This window comes from Mytilus californianus, unplaced genomic scaffold (genome assembly GCF_021869535.1).
Source record: "Mytilus californianus isolate M0D057914Y unplaced genomic scaffold, xbMytCali1.0.p SCAF_10, whole genome shotgun sequence".
NCBI classification, from domain to species: Eukaryota; Metazoa; Mollusca; class Bivalvia; order Mytilida; family Mytilidae; genus Mytilus; species Mytilus californianus.
Genome location: NW_026262582.1, coordinates 74824630 through 74842481, shown reverse-complemented (window position 1 = coordinate 74842481; position 17852 = coordinate 74824630). Strand labels below are relative to the sequence as shown.

The 17852-nt window shown below is 32.4% G+C and overlaps 1 protein-coding gene across 1 annotated transcript; it reads right to left on the bottom strand.

Annotated features, from left to right (window-relative positions):
- LOC127719170 (uncharacterized) lies at positions 1-13186 on the bottom strand. The gene is made up of 7 exons (XM_052225193.1): positions 13024-13186; positions 6720-6911; positions 5754-5840; positions 2959-3758; positions 2280-2478; positions 1594-1710; positions 1-797 (listed from the first exon to the last, which is right to left on the bottom strand). The coding sequence occupies exons 1-7, from the start codon at positions 13043-13045 to the stop codon at positions 1-3; spliced, it is 2214 nt and encodes a 737-aa protein (XP_052081153.1). The 5' UTR covers positions 13046-13186.
- Positions 13187-17852: the final 4666 nt, after the last annotated feature.

Sequence of the window (17852 nt, the reverse complement as noted above, 5' to 3'; positions counted from 1 at the left end):
TTAAGTTTCAATAGTCAAAAAGTCATATAGCTTCTGAATAACCTTTTTACAGCTGGTAACACGCACTTTTCCTTGAATTGTAAGTTCTGACAACAATGCACGTAATCCATCTATTCCATTTCTTTCAATGGACAACTTTAAATGAGACAACCTTAAATTTGAATGTGCAGCTTTCAAGGCTGTTGCTTTAGATACAGCTTTACAGTTAATAGCCTCACTAAAAGTTTTCAAATTATCTTGCTGAATGTGACAGTTATGTGGATAGTTAGGAGAAAAAATAAAACCTGTGATGTTATCAGATATAACATTTCCTTGTGATGTACAAGTAACTAATCTAAACAACAATCTAGTGTCCTCTAGGGCATTATGAGCAGCATAGGTTTCATCAAGAAGTGTGTCAACAAGACTAGTCTGACTATAAGAAGCTAGTCCAGGAACAACATGTTTAAATACATCTAAACTATCCACAAATCCAATAATATGGCTACAAAACTCTGAGTACATGTTATAAAATCTTAATGCATTGTATAAAATATGACAGTCAAATCTTTTTATATTATGACCAACAAGAATTGGTTTGCATGAAAATTCTGACAGAAATGTAATAAAATCAGTAAGAGCTTGATGTGGATATTTAAAGTTGACTGGTTTTGAATTGTACAGCATATTGTTTCCACACACTGTGATCTTTGTAATGTTGGTGGCTTCCTTTGATATTGGTTGGCTTGGCAAGATGTATGTATCAAAAGTGCTGTCCTTTGAATAAGCTGCAAGTTGTATAATATCAGATGATCTACCTGAAAAAAGAAATTATAATGCAATAGGTCCTATTACAGGATTGATTTAGGGGTTGGATAAACTTTTGCTTTATACAGTCAATGACTGCATAAAGTCTCCTGGCACCCTTGGCTTCAACCTTCAAGCTATAAAAAGCAAAACAGTCTCGGTCCCTGAAATCATTATTGCTGCATAACAATGTTATTTTGCTTGTGAAATTATATGCAAGAGAAGTTGGCATCATAATTTACTATGCATATATGAAACACATGTTTCTGCTTTATTTGTGTAATTTTTGAAATATTTTAAATGCAGTATAAAAACAACATGCATTTGGTAAATCTTAAAGCCCGTACCAATCAATTTTGTATTTGCCTATAAGAAATGTATAGTGTCTCATTTTCAAACTATCACCAGCGTTTTTGGGCTTTAGTATTAAAATAATATTGTGAAATTATAATAGCATAAAAGAGTACCAAAAAATCAATCTAAGGGGTTCAGAGGCTTGAAAGTATTTTCTAATCATATAAATGATGATGGAATGTGTAACAATTTTACATACATTAATATATATGGTATATAAAATTATATGGGCATATGTCAGCGTACATTCAGTCAACATTGACATTTAGAATCTTGCAATCAATTGGGTCTCAAATTCCTAAAAATAAGGTCCAGGTCATTAAATATCTTAAATTTGAGACGGACATACAATTACTTTTACAGCAATACAATACAAGACTACCATCCAACAACCTATATTTTAGCCTTTTTCTATTCATTTTATGGTCATAAAAAAAGAGAATTAAAACTTACTAAGTCCTGTGGTTTCTAAGTCAAACACCAACAAAGGTGCAACTGTCATTGCTTCTTTGTCAACTTCGCCAATCTCCATAACTTCAGGAATTTCTTCTTGATCTGGATGTTCAATTCCTAGTACATGTACAAAAATTGTATGCATGAAGTTTAAAATTTATCAAACGATAACATGACATGGAATTGTATGATTGATGACATCAGAGATACTTACACATGCAAATTTTACCTGCAGTTTCTTAACTTTTATTGTGGTTTCATAAATTTGAACATTTTATCCAATAAAGTAAAAAGACAGTTGTATTATGAAATAACACAATATTGCCATGTGAAAATTTTCTAACCATTTGATGGTGAGGAATAGCAACAGTAAGGTTCTACTGAATTTTTACCACAGAAAATGCTAACTGATACTTTTTTTTTTTTATTTTTAAAAAAATTTTCAAATAAATTAATAAATGTATCTACTAAATTATGTAGGATTAGATCTTATGAATATAATAATGTAAGTGAAAGAACTCAAAACATATATTACACTATCTATTAGTAAAAGCAAGTCCAATTTAGAAAAATTGCATCCAAACAATGATATGAGAAGAAAGACAATGTACATGTATGTGTAAATTTACATGTACTTGTTCTGTGGTAGATGATACAAAGAAAAACTCAGTATAAAAAATAATCACCTATTTCACTTTCGTAAGTTTTTCCTTCTCTGACTTCCATTCCAGAATTCTTGGAAGTTCTTTTCTTCTTCAGAAGCAGACGTTGTTTTTTCCCCTCTTTTGTCTTCGAAACGGTTGACTTTCTGTCTCTCTTTCTGTTCAATTTCAATGATCTTTTAACTGTTTCACCACCAGGTGATAATCCAGATGATTCATGTACCTGTAATAAGTTTAACATTTAGCAGTTGATGGAAATGGGGAAAACATTTAGGGGATAAGCAAGTCTGATATGATACAACTACAGCATATTAGTAATTATAGAATAGACAGAAGAGTAGACATTCTTAGCCTTATAACATCACTGCTTTAATTTGAAAGCAGGGAGGTAAAAACTATGTATTATGAATTTACACTTATTTGGGAACCTTGCCAGTTATTTTTGTGTTTTCATGTCTAATTGTCTTTTTGGTAATTTAATTGTTATTGAAGATCTTTTGTTTTCTTTAAATCATTCACAATTTTTTAAGAATCTTAGTGATTAACAGCTTGCTATACACATCTTGTAGAGACTTTTTCATTGTTGAAGGTCTTATAGTTAGGTATATATGTATATATATGTGTCATTTTCTGTGTTGCTGTTTTGTTAACATTTACACCAAATTTGCTTTTGTACATAATATAAACCTTATTTTACACTAACCTCAGACACATAGCCATAGCCTTCATTTTTCTGCAGTACTGCTGAACTCACTCTGTAGCTTAAGCTGGATGAGGCCGAGTAATGTTTGTATTTTGGTGCTTTAGTAGCTATGGTCATATTCAAACTCTCATTAGCTTGTGAGCTTGCTAGATTCGCCAGTTTCTTTGAGTTTGGCACCAATTTGTCCAGGAACAATTTTTCTAGATCGGACTTCAGGTCTAAAGATTTTAAGTCTTTTCCATGAGGAAGACTAGAATGTTTATAGGTGCTTTTGTCTTTTAAATAGCCACACCAACTTTGCATACAGTGTGCATGTTCACCAAAAATGTGATCAATTGAAGCCCTTAATCCATTTTCTATTCCAGCTTGGTTTCCTTTGTTTTGGTCCAACATATAAGCAAAGTTTCTGGTAATAGCATTAATCACCATCACAGATAATTCCTTATGTTTTGGCTTCAAGCTGTACAGTTTATTAACAATATTTTTGGTTACATGGTTACGATCACTGGTTTTAACCATTTGTAAATCTGGCATTTCTTTCATGGCTCTATTGTATCCAGTAGAATCATCATCCCCAGCAAGTTCAGATATTGGGACATTTTGTTCATTTAAATCTCTGATCATCTGGACAACCATGTCAGGCTCCATAGCTTTTGCTGATCCAGTCCAGTTTTTAGTACACTTGTGTTTTCTTGGAACTTCTCCTTTTCTATTAGCAATGGTACATACTCTACAATCCCCAGATCTCATGGTATGATGCAATACTTTTCCAGTCTTTTGCCCGATTAGTGATGCCACTCCTGAAATCAAAATAGCAGTTGCTGATATATGTAAATAATCAAAGTCACTTGACTGTAACAAAGAAGTGGGACCATATCAAATTGTTAAAATCAGTAAGGAGAAACTCAAATTTCTTCGGAAGACGACACAGACATCACCATAACATTATATGATTGTACAAATTTTGCAGTCATATGAAAAAACAAAATATGGATGATGGCATTGATGCCCCAGTTTATCTGCCTCATGCATGAGTATTCACAGATTTTGATAAATAATGATGCAGAACTTTTCATTTCCTTTTTTTTTAGTTTCTTTAATGAAGTTTTTTCTGTAATAGGAAACAAATGATGAACAGGGCCTTACCATAAGAAATCCAAATCAGGGGCATTAATATATGCCTCTCTTTATCACATATTTGATGAAAATCAAAATCCTATGCACAACCCCTCATTTTCATGATCATGTGTAAAAACAAATTTTAAAATCCTAAAGCTGTTGTTTTTAAACTGTAGAAGGAGGTAACTGGACAAACCATGTTCACTTGATGTAGCTAGTACAAAAAAGTACAAAAGTCCAACTATCTGTCATGTGAGAATATTTGTTTGAATATGAATTATAGTTCCTGAATCAAATGTGAATGAAGCCAAAAAAAAGGCTTGCTAGCTAGTCATTTTGAATGAGGGTCAGAATGGAGTTTACAGAATGGAGAATGATGGGCAAAATTTGCAGAATAGAGAAAAATAAGGCAAAATACATGTAAATGGATATCTTCACTTGTATATACATGTATGCACGAGTCAACTTCCACATACAGATGCATGATTCATGTAGTTAAGGTTTTGTTATTATAAGAATTGTGTATAAGTTTCATGACTTTTGGTTGAGGCAATCTGAAGTTGGAGAACTGAATACAAAAATTCAGCAATTTTAATATTTATAAAAGGGGCATAATTCGTGAATTGTAAAAGTGACGCTACCCAAATTCAAACTTGATCTGTGTTTCGTGGTAATAAGCATTGTGTATAAGTTTTATAATATTTGGTTGAGGCAAACTAAAGGACGGACAGGACGGACAAGGGTAGCACTTAACGACCCCTCCGCTACAGTGGGGACATATACATAAAGAATAGAGAATATTGGGGTGCTAAAATAAAGAATAGAGAAAAAATGGCCTAAATATTAAAGAATACAGAAATAAAGGACCCCCATCCATACCCTTTTGAGCTTAAGGTGGCTGGAGCGTCTTAATTAAAATTGACAGAAGTTTTTAATAATTTGTCAAAATGAAGTTTTTAATAATTTGTCAAAATGAAGTTTTTATCATGCTTTTTTTCAAAAATATAATAAAAAGTATGGGTCACGCTACAGGTTGTGCAAAATTGTCAGATTTTGTATAGATTATGCATTAAAAATCAAATTTTGTGTGATAAAAAGAAAACTACCTGATAGAATTTTAAGATATAATGTGAGGTGATAGCTCTTATAACATGCTTTCAGATAAGAAAAAGAAAAATGGGGTCACCGAACTTGTTTTCTTGCTACAGATTAAAATAGGTAAATTCACAACACTTTCTATTATAAAAATTACTTTATCTGAGTTATCTCCCCTTATTTGGCAAAGTTGAAAAAAAATGAATCAAACACAAATAAGGTGTTTTTGAGAAATTGCAGCCGTAATTATGATAAAACACACATTTTTTATATTTACATCAAAAGTCTTACACATAAATTACATACTACTCTCAAAATTTGCACATTTCATCAAAGATCTAGACCAACGTTATCTGCTTCTTCAAAATCCAAGATGGAGGAAGACACCCGAGCCACCTTAATGTATTAGGGGCCAGTACCCGTTCGTATATATATTTTCATATGCATCTAGACAAAGATTTTTTAGTCAACATTATACAGACAAAGAAATTCCATGCCCCCTTTAGAATATATTTTTGTATATCATAGAATCAAACTGTATTTACAGGCATACTATAGTAATTTGTTTGATCAAAACAAACCTGATAAACTGTTATATGCTCTTCCTGAACCCTTCTTCTGCCAGCATGTATCTGTTGAGGCATTTATACCCTTTTGTTGTTGACTATCTGAAAAGAAATGAGCCAATTTAAATTCCTAAATTAAAAATGCAGTTTTCAGAAATAATGTCAAGTTTTAATTTAGTAACATGAACATTTTGATTGCTGCTAATTAGGAAATAACAGTATTGTATTTAAAGATTTGCAGGTATGATAATTGTTGATTTAATGGTCACCTATCGAGTTAACTGATGATGCATTACAGAGCCTTAATAACTTTTAACTTCAGCACAAGATGTTGTCAGACAGATACAGTCTGCACCATAAAATCTTTTCCGACTTCTAGCCTGAAGACCAATATTCAACATTCTTATGTGGCTTAAAACAAAGTTTTGCAAGAACTAACTAGTCAAAATTAAATTTTACTAGTCTGGGGCATCAGATTAGAAGCTAACTTTGCAGACTGCTAGATTTACAGAGGAAATGTGATATATATATAGAATAAAAGTTGCTTTTGTTTTAGAAAAAAAAAGGTTTGAGGTTTTATGAAGTGTAAGCTGTAAAAGTACATGTATGTTATATCATATACTGTAACCAGTTTATAAGTTAAAAACAATCCTTATATATACTCCCATATAATAAAAAAAAAATGAGTTACTCCTGACAAATGTTTTTATTCACTTTTTTCCTCCACGCAGTTGAATGTTGTATATTTAAAGGAAATGCTTTCCGAGTAAATTCATGTTATTTTATCTATTGCCCAAAAAAAATGCATTAAAAAACATATATTCTCCTTTTATTTTCAATAAGATTACAGTTCTAACTTTAACTTTCATAGTAAGTATAGCCAGGGATCTCCATGGATGAAAATTTAATGATGGAGGAACTCTGACCAGAACAAAACCATAGTAAAAGCTGCATTTATTTTATATATTTGTGTGGTCTAACCTTCATCAAGTGTTATTGCTTCAATGGCTTCCTCTAATAAAAATTTCTTTTCTGAGGCCTCTGCATTGCTTTCAAGGACTTCTCCAATTTCCATTTCTCTTTCCTTTAGGGTCTTTGGGTTAATACAATGGATGTTCATTGCTGCAAGCAGGTTGTTCAGTTGGGTTTCCCCAATTCCAGCATGGATCATCCCTGAAATTTTTAAAGTAAAACATGCATATAGTTACGATACTGTTGTCAGGTCATTAAAGATTGCATATTTTGGCTTTAATATTGATTCACTTATAGGGTCTTTGCATCGGAATTAAACATATTTATTCTAAAACCAGTTGTTGGCATGACACGGGTTGTGTTCTTCTCATATATTTTATGACGGTATAATACTAAACCCCTAACAGGAGGGATTGTGCCTGATATTCATATGATGAAGACATAATCTTTCAATCAGTTTAATTGAGGTCTGGAGCTGGCATGTCAGTAACTGCTAGTAGTCTGTTGTTATTTATGTATTATTGTCATTTTGTTTAATTTCTTTTGTTTCCTATTCTGACATCGGACTCGGACTTCTCTTAAACTGAGTTTTACTGTGCGTACTGTTGTACGTTTGTTTTTTCTACATTGGCTAGAGGTATAGGGGGAGGGTTGAGATCTCAAAAAACATGTTTAACTCCGCCGCATTTTTGCGCCTGTCCCAAGTCAGGAGCCTCTGGCCTTTGTTAGTCCTGTATCATTTTTAATTTTAGTTTCTTGTGTATAATATGGAGTTTAGTATGACGTCCATTATCACTGAACTAGTATACATATTTGTTTAGGGGCCAGCTGAAGGACGCCTCCGGGTGCGGTAGTTTCTCGCTGCATTGAAGACCCATTGGTGGCCTTCGGCTGTTGTCTGCTCTATGGTCGGGTTGTTGTCTCTTTGACACATTCCCCATTTCCATTCTCAATTTTATCTATATCTATATAAACAAATACACTATACATTATTCATGGACATTGGTTATTGTCGAAAAATATATAATTTATTTGTGCAAACATTAGAAAAAGGCTTGATGATTGCAAGATATACATGTACATATAATTAGAGGTTCCCATGAGAATGCATTGCTCACCTGGAAACCTAGACTTGATACCTTATTGGTATGATATATATGTTCTGCTGATCTTTTTTTAATGTATGCTTGATAGAACTGCTCCAGATTTAGTTATGACATTTTGAGAGGCAATAACTCCTAAATTGGTCTTATGATTTTCATGAAAATTTTATGGAGGCAAATAATGTATAGTGGATTGGCCAGAACTGTTTTTTGATGAAAGAAAATCATTCTATAAATTTTGTCAGATTGTAAGAAAATTTCTTTTGCAGGCACAAAAACTTATTTTATAAAAAAATATGATTTTAATGTTACATTTATATAGCTTATTACATGTATCAGTATTCGATCTTTTACAGATCTTAATTATAAGACTTCTGTTGAGTAAAAAGAAGAAAATATCATTTTTAATATATTATCCAGTTTCTCAAGATAATTTTGTGCAATGAAACATATTGAAGCTTGAAATTCCATATGCATCTTCAAGTTTTTTTTGTAGATATTGACCATTCTGATGACTGAACTTGATAACAAAATGCACACTGAGCCTTGAAAACACCTTTTTTTCCATTTTTTTTAGTGAAAAAAACTGAGCTTTACTCCATCTTTAATAAACTCCTATAGTGTGTAATAAGCATTTTCAAGCTTCTCATGGGGTGCACAGATAAAATCTCAATTTTCAAAAAAAATAATTGAAAGAATAGTAAATACAAATGTATCACCCTCCATTAATGTTGAATACATATATATATATGTACATTAGTATCATTGCAATAAAAGAAATATGTACAGATTTGGACAAAAAGAGCCTTCTTTTAGTGGTCAATATTGAAACTAGAGGCTCTAAAGAGCGGGTGTTGCTCACCTTGGTCTATGTGCATATTCAACAAAGGACACTCTCCAACATTGTAGATGAGAATAGAATTCATGACAAAAATCTCAGTTTTGTTGATCTTATAATGCTGATCATTTATTCATTTTAGTTTCTCTCTATCTTCTTTAGTTTTTGCTCAAAACACAAAAGAGAGGTAAAGAAATCATCATTTTAGGGGATGAGCAATCACTCCTATAAAAAGTGACAGCATACTACCTATATCAAGAATGTGACTTGTTAGTAGATCTTATCTGTTGCTGATAATTTTTGTGATTTAAACTGTCTATTCTTCTATTATTTTTGCTTATTTATGTTTCTATCTATCTATTATAATTTCTAAGATATAAGGCAGTAACACAAAAACATGGTAAAAATCATCATCAAAGGGCAATAACTCTAATAAGGAGTCTGCTGACGATTTCGACAATGCAATCTTATTTGTAGAAATTGTCATGCTTCTCATTTTTGAAATTTAATATTTCTCTGTATCTATTATAATTTTCAAGATAATTTGCAAAAATTTAAAAAATGGTAAAATTTGTCATGTAAGGGCATTAATTCCATAAGAAGTCGTCTGACAATTTTGACAAATAAGAACAAAAGGTAGTGCTCAACATTCTAAACATTTTTGCTCATGTCAGATTTTCTCTATTCATAACAGGTTTCGAAATAATAGACAAAACTTGCATTTTAACCATATGTTCTATTTTGAGCCATGTTGGTTGGCAAGCAGGGTAATCTGACACAATTTTAAAACTAGATACCCCAATATTAATTGTGGCCAAGTTTAATGAAATTCGGCCCAGTAGTTTCAGAGAAGATTTTTGTAAAAGTTAACGGAAGACTATGGAAGACCAACGACGGACGCCAAGTGATGAGAAAACCTCACTTGGCCTATTGAGCCAGGTGAGCTAAAAAGTGCTTTCACTGTACTTTCAATATGGTACGCTTAAGAAACTGCAATATAGTCAGGCTAATGTTTTTGTGACAAAAAAGCTTAAGAACTTATAAATGGTATACATTTCTGAATAAAGAGTTTTCACTGTGAATGGGCTATACATGTACTGAAATACATTTCAGTAATAGTAATCATAATTAAAGCAACATTTCCAGAAAAGATTACCTTCTTCTTCTCAGATTTTCATGAAAAAATAGATGTTTTCTTAAAAATGCCAGAATTGCAATGTTGTTTGATACTAAATGGCTAATTTTGGTGAAACTATGTGCAGAATCTGTCAATTTCTGCTTGTTCAATGTGGTTTTAACAAAAGCATTTTGTATTCTGTATTTATGCACCGGCCTATCCCTCTGAAAAATGTTGAGTTAGTTTGGAGGATGTTGGTGGTTAAACCTGACAGTAAATTCTTGTTTTTCATCATATATTGTTCTTTAATCTTTGTGATAATTTAGCAATGTTGACAGAGATTGAAGAGTTTACATGTTATACTAGGCAATTTTCGAAAGTGTAATTGAAAATTGTCATAAGAAACCAACCCAACACTTTTTATAATCTGCAAAAGAATTGACTTGGAGGATAAAAAACAGACCAGGCAAGGTTACAGGAAACAACAAAAATGTTTGCATGGCCTAATCTGACTGAAGACATTTGACCTTTAATTAAATTTTTAAAATAAAAAAATTTGTAAGGGTTCCGCGGAACCCAGTGTCTCGCCTACTTTTTGCTGTTAATCACAGGCTCAGCAAAAATGAGGAAAAAAAATAATAAAAATATTCCTCTCTATACTATCTTTTGATTGTAAGTAGCTTCTGTCCAAGTTTGGTAAAAATCCAGGATAGTTTATGAATCTAATAAATGTTTTAAAAACTTAAACTGCAGACTGTATGTAATGTTAACTGGAAGAAAAACTAAGTCCATTTATAAGTAAAATACGGAAAAAATGGAACAAAATTTCCTTCTAGATACTAGCTTTTAATCATAAACAAGCTTCTGTCTAAGTTTGGTACAAATCCAGGATAGTTTAAGAAAGTTGTTCAAATTTTAAAAACTTTAACCACAGAGTGAATGTAATGTTAACTGGCAGAAAAACTAAGTCCATTTATAAGTAAAATACGGAAAAAATGGATTTTTTTTTTTACAAAATTTACTTCTGGATACTAGCTTTTAATCATAAACAAGCTTCAGTCCAAGTTTGGTACAAATCCAGGATAGTTTAAGAAAGTTGTTAAAATTTTAAAATCTTTAACCACAGAGTGAATGTAATGTTAACTGGGAGAAAAACTAAGTCCATTTATAAGTAAAATACGGAAAAAATGGAATTTTTTTTTACAAAATTTACTTCTGGATACTATCTTAATATGATCATAAACAAGCTTCTTTCCAAGTTTGGTAGAAATCCAGGATAGTTTAAGAAAGTTATTAAAATTTCAAAAACTTTAACCACATAGTGAATGTAATGTTTCCTGGCAGAAAAACTAAGTCCATTTATAAGTAAAATACGGAAAAAATGGAATTTTTTTTTTACAAAATTTACTTTTGAATATTATCTTATGATCATAAACAAGCTTCTGTCCAAGTTTGGTAGAAATCCAGGATAGTTTAAGAAAGTTATTAAAATTTCAAAAACTTTAACCACAAAGTGAATATTTGTGGACGCCGCCGACGACGACGACGCCGACGCCGACGGAATGTAGGATCGCTATGTCTCGCTTTTTCGACAAAAGTCGAAGGCTCGACAAAAAGGAGCCATATATTACCCACCTACCCCTCAAAGTGAAATGGACTAATTATACATGTAAAGTCATTTTGTACCCTAGGAAAAACCATTTCGTACCCTGACAAGTATGAAAGATCTTTCCTTTTTTTAATTATACCTAGCAGGAAAAGTGGTGAATGAAAACAATTAACTAAATTTCAATGATTTACAAAAAATATATATGATACAAAACAGTTAACATGTAATTAGTCTAGGAGGTATGCAATCAGTTAATGCAGTAGGCTTATAGGGGACGAAATGGCTTTGGTCATGGGTACGAAATGGTTATGGTACGAAATGACTACATGTAGCTACCAAATGGACAGTCCCTTTTCGGAGCAACCATTTAACTTCAAAGGGGGGAGGGGGGATAATGGTTTTTTTTAGTCAGAAAATTTGTTTCGCACATACATGTAGCGCGAACAAATTAATTTACTTTTTCGACGCAATCAATCAGATTATTTTTTTCAAAAGTTAACACTATAAGGTATGGGGGGAATTTGCATTCAGAATATTTTTTTGGGTCATCTGCTTGACCAGAATATATTTTTGGAAAAAACCATAACCTCCCCTGAAAGTTAAATGGTCGTTCCCTTATACATTTGTTGATGTGGTTCATAAGTGTTTCTCGTTTTTTATATACATTAGACCGTTGGTTTTCCCGTTTGAATGGTTTTACACATGTCATTTTTGGGGCCCTTTATAGCTTGCTGTTCGGTGTGAGACAATGCTCTGTGTTGAAGACCGTACTTTGATATATAATGGTTTACTTTTACAAATTGTGACTTTGATGAGAGAGTTGTCTCATTGGCACTCATAGTCATACCACATCTTCTTATATCTCATTCTTCTTCCTGGTACGGGAAAGACTCCGGTGCCAGAGTGTGGAATATCCCGGATATATCTATGTTCTTATTTCAGGGAAAGTCTCCATATGACTGGCTCAATGCCATACATTGTTAGTCATTTATAATGGAAAAGTGAATAATAAAGAAACACATTAAAGTACCTGTAGCCACTTTAGTATTTATATCAAAAATACCATTTCCTCTCTTTACTTCAGTACGATAGTGAGTTTTGCCCAATTTGATTCTGTCAATATTTCCACATTCAGTACACTGAACAAACAAAATTCCTGACAAGCCAAGGGGTCTGACTCCAAGTGAGTTATGCAGGTGCAAAGGAATGAAACACTTAGTGCATTGCTGTAATTGTTTGGCAAGGACATCAATTTCTACTACAAAACGACAATAACTTAAATCAACAAGATCTGATGGAATGTTTGTGAAGTCAAAGTCAAAATCTACATTTAAATCTTTTTCTGCCAAATCAATAACTATTTCATTTTCGAAAACAGGATCAAGACAGTCAGGAGTTGTGGTTTCTTTGACATAAGGATGGTCAATAGAAATATCAGGGACAACATGTATATCATCTTCATCTTCAACATTTTGTGTTAAACAATTCTGTCGGTTGTACACCAAGTTTTCTATTCTTTTAGTTTTCTGTATTTGTCTTTTCTTTGCAAACTTCCCTCGCTCATTTCTCAATACAGACATACTTATACAGCAGACGATATTCTGCTAATAATTCAGTTTACGGTTGTTCCGATTTATTTTACTTACCATTTTTCTCGAGTACTTTCATGTGCACGGGACTTTGACTGGTCCATTTCGTGGGTTAAACAGTATAAAAAAAAAACATAAAAATATACCGAAATATAGATCGGATTCCGTCGTTTTCGGTTATCATTTCTGTATCTACCATAACCGCCTCAAATCGTACAAACTGCATTTTCGTTTTTGACTTCCTTGTTGACATATTTATAAAACCGGAAGTGCAAAATTTAATAACAAAATAACTCAGGAGATAAAAATAAATATAAATAAACGTATTTTAAGCTACAGTATCAATAAACAAGTGTTTCATTTTGTCAAAACTACATTTAATACGCTAAATAATAATGTATGAATTATTGTGACAACAGACCGGTTTCCGTCTTGGATACCGTAACTATGCGCAACAAGTTGCGCAGTGGGCGCGAAAATTTAAACCCGTGAGCCCCCTTAAATTCGTTAACGTCAGACGTGTTTTTATTGCTGAGCTCGTCCCAATCCAAAACTAAAGTAAATCCAGGCCCATATCGTCACACAACGGTGTGTGAATCAAGCCTTATGAGTCTACATAATAGGTTAACATTTCAAATATTTGGGTTCAACATACAACATTGTTTTATAATCTTAGACACATACAACTATGCAAACAACGAAAAACAAAATGGCGTATAAACATAAGCAAAGATGAAGGACAGGGATACAAAACATGACCATGAAATAATAATACAATGGAAGAGGCCACGCAAAATGGATATCACAAAAATGGTATAATCAGTAAAAGTTATTAATACACAGACACAAAAAAACCCAGAATAACACGTTATTAAGTTGACAAATAATGTCAGTACCTATAATCCATACTTTAAGACGAGCATGTATTATTTGTGAAGTTGATACGGAATATTAATCAACAAACTTAAGGTCTTGGAATCTGCCGATGTTTCTTTTATTTGTTTTAGAAAAAGGACAAGATGTTTTTTGACATAAACCTGGTTCACCAACATTTTGCTCAGACATTGGTTATGTACTTTTAAGTCTGAGTAGCAGCTGCAAGCTCTTGAATACTAGATACGTTTACAAAAATGTAGTTCTAATAGACCGTTTCAGATTAAAATTGATTTACTATGGATACACGTTTGTCGGCCTCAATTACTTAAACCTCTCAAGTTTCCAAAAAGTCCACATCACGATTTAAAACATTTGTCGCTATAATCTAAAAATGATTGTTGCATGACGGTAAAAGGTTATTCGGAGACATATCTAGGGTCACATCAAATTTAAATACAATGATCGAACGTAACATTAATGTGAACTTTTGGTCATACCTCAAAGCGGTGTACTTGTCAATTGCTGTTTGGTATGCACTAATCCGGTCCTGTCCAGTTAGGCAAATGAATCGTATTCACATTTTTGGCATGTAATACTATTGATAGATTTTTATTGCATGTAGCTATAGATTTTTTGGTTAATCATTTACAAATAAAATATAGATCTAGGTTTAGTTTGATTTTATTTTTTAAATGGACATGTAACAGATATAAATTTTATTAAACATACAATATAAACATAACATTATAAGCTACATATCATTATCATAAATAAATACTACTAGAAAAGGTATTCATTTGAAAACGCATCAGTTTACCCCTGTAAATCTTGTAGCAAGTTTACTTGTTTCCGTTTTCACTTATCAATTAGGTCCTTATAATTGTAGTGGGAAACTTTTTTAAATCGGCCCCTCCGAATACCGGTTGTCCTCTCATACTGGCCAAATCGAGAACTCCCGGCCTATTTGTATTCAATAAACATTATAAATGGATAATGTCATTTTATAATACCGGTCACTCCAATTAACCGGATACCGGCCGGTATTTTTGTATAAAATATTGAATGTTGAATGACAATGTTGTTATTTTCGAGCAATAATATGAACAAGTCAGATTAATAATATAAGGGAGCAACCATTTAACTTGAAGGGAGGGAAGGGGGGGGGGGGGGTGGTCTGAGTCAGAAATTTTATTTACCCCATGATCCCCTGCCTTGATTCCAAATTATTACCATATAAGATTAGACTTTTATATGATTTTCTCTACCAGTCTACCAGTAGGTTTACTCAGATGCCCGTATGTTACAAGAGATAACCAGCGTACACATAGATTACCAAATACTTGTACCTATATTTCACCTATATAAGTTTCTTATCAAATGACACAATAAAATGCTCAAACACATAAAATAATGAAAAACAATTTTCCTATTCCTGACTTGGTTCATCATTTTCTGATATAGAAAATGTTGTAATACACCAAGTGTTAAACATAGCTAAACCTCTCACTTGTATGATATTTGAACCACAGCAACTTTACGACAAAAACAAATATCAATAAAAGATCTTTACTAAACTATTTTTTTGTAATAAAAATAACAAAGTGCGTTAATTTTCTATGTACCTTTTGCTACTAAGCTCTCAGAAATTAACATTTCACGGTGGGGTAAATAAATAAAGGCAACAGTAGTATACCGCTGTTCAAAAGTCATAAATCGATTGAGAGAAAACAAATCAGGGTTACAAACAAAACCTGAAAATCCGGGTTACAAACTAAACAAAATAACCATAAGTAGTAAATTGGACATGTTAAGATGTAATAGTTTAATACTTCTGAGGTAAAATTACATTAAAAATGTGGGTAAAATTATATTGATACAAAAAATTAAAGAATACATCTATTTTCCGGTTTTCATACTACTAATAAAACATGTAAAACACATCCCTGAATAAATTCATCGATAGATTAATTAAAAAAGGGGAAATAAAGAAACAAAACACCTAAAAATAGTGTGGTTGACAAAAATATTAAATTCCAGAACAAAATCCGGATATTATCTCGAGTACCAGAAATGATTTACAGTTGGGATGTAAATCAAAATGTTAATACTATGATATCTAATCACTGTCGAACTCTTATACTAGGACCTTTTAGATTGTCCTTACTTTCAGTTTCCGTTCACATCCCGGATGTAAGATGTGGCACCACGTGTTTTTAAAAGTTGTATTGCGCCAGTATCACCACTTACATATGCATAATTCATAGCCGTTCTTTGAGAATTGTCAACAGCATTTATTTTTGCTCCGTTATCCAGAAGACAAAGTATTAGTTTCTCCTTTTTGTGTTGTTGTTGTCTATCGACAATGCTATCGCAGACAGCCATCAGCGGTGTTTTCCCAGATGAAAGCTTAGTGTTCACTTCAGCACCTCCTTCAATTAAAATAGACGCCAGTTTGATTTTTTTTCTTGCAATGGCTGCAAATAGTTTGTCCGTCACAAATTGGTTGTCTGTAGCAGCTTGGTCCGTCGTTACAATTTCTGGTGCAATATCCTCTAAACAGATTTCTGAAGAAACTCGATGTTGTTAACTCAGATCCATGATTTTTATCAAAAGGAAGCGAGTACGAACTTAAATTATATTTTGATTTTAGATAGTACTACTCTCTTTTTATAGACGCATCTCAATGTTGTTATCCCATCAGCAAATGGAGAAATTTTCTAACAAATTAGGTCTAAGCAAAAAAGTGTAGGTTAAACATTTCTTTCCAATATGTATTGTTAATAATTTGCCATGAAAGGTTAAGTATTAAGCTGTTTTTCTGTAGTTTTTGTTTGTATTTTAACATGAAAAAATATCAAAATTTGCGTCAAAAGTTTTTGTTTATTAAAAATTATTCGAGCCAAATTTTTTTTTTTTAAGGTGTTTGGTAGCCTCTTAACACGGGATCACAATATGAACTCCCAATCATCCTTGGTCCGAAGTTATTGAGTTCAACATTGCTTATTGATTGTGTTAATTTTCTGGCTAGACTGTTGTTTGTATTTATATCTTTCTTTGTTTTAGTGCTAATTCGTTGTTTTGTTTCCTTCGACTTTTGTTGTCAAATTGCCTGTCGATTTATTTATACTTTTTTATATATTCAATAAGTTCCCTATGAGACGAAAACAACAATTGCACTGAATTGTCATACAATCGTACACAAGACCTATGACCAGATCATTGTGTTATAAACACTCCATCAGCTATCTTTTGACTTAACCTGACACGTGACCAATCTGACATTATCATACGAAATGGATATAGCTGCAAGGTATGTACATCACTAGTTGTCTGTTGTTATAACCCTCCGTAATATCGTAGTCTCACGTTTATATGGACAATCGGAGGGTATTTCATTGAGAGAGATGTTCAAAACGTGCTGTCTATTGCAAACTTCCACAACGTTGTATGCTTCCTATATATATATGTTATAAACAGGTCGCTTTAGACATCAGTTTACAATATCATGAATATGGTTACGAGTCAAATTGCCCTTCGATTTATTTATACTTTTTTATACATTAACTTAGGTTCCCTATGTGATGAAAACAACAACTGCACTGAAGTGTTATATAATATAACATAACACATGTGGCCAGATAACTGTGTTATAAACACTCCATCAGCTAATTTTTCTTTCAATGTGACACAAAAGTCATCTGACATTGTTATTAGAAAGGATGTAATTGTAAGGTAAGTACTTGGTAAGTTGTCCGTTGCTTTATCTTTACCAAATATCGTAATATCACGTTGATACGGACGAGAATATGTGAACAATCGGAAAGTACCATATCTGGGAAGTTAATGAAATCATCTAGTACTACTACATTACAATTACTGTATGCTTTAACATATATATGTTACAAACAGGTCGCGTTCAACATCAGTTTTCAATATACATGTACATTTGTAAGAGACGAAAAGTACAGAAGTTTGTTTTAATTTTTTCGTTCATGTCTTTTAAAAGAGGG

What these genes read in the sequence shown, in the direction of transcription:
- LOC127719170 (XM_052225193.1), bottom strand. Translation starts at nt 13,045, where the DNA reads ATGAAAGTACTCGAGAAAAATG. An exon ending in AGCATATAACAGTTTATCAG is followed by an intron (nt 3,759 to 5,753) that starts GTTTGTTTTGAT and finishes TTTTGATTTCAG; the next exon opens with GAGTGGCATCACTAATCGGG. An exon ending in GCTATGGCTATGTGTCTGAG is followed by an intron (nt 2,479 to 2,958) that starts GTTAGTGTAAAA and finishes AACTTATTACAG; the next exon opens with GTACATGAATCATCTGGATT.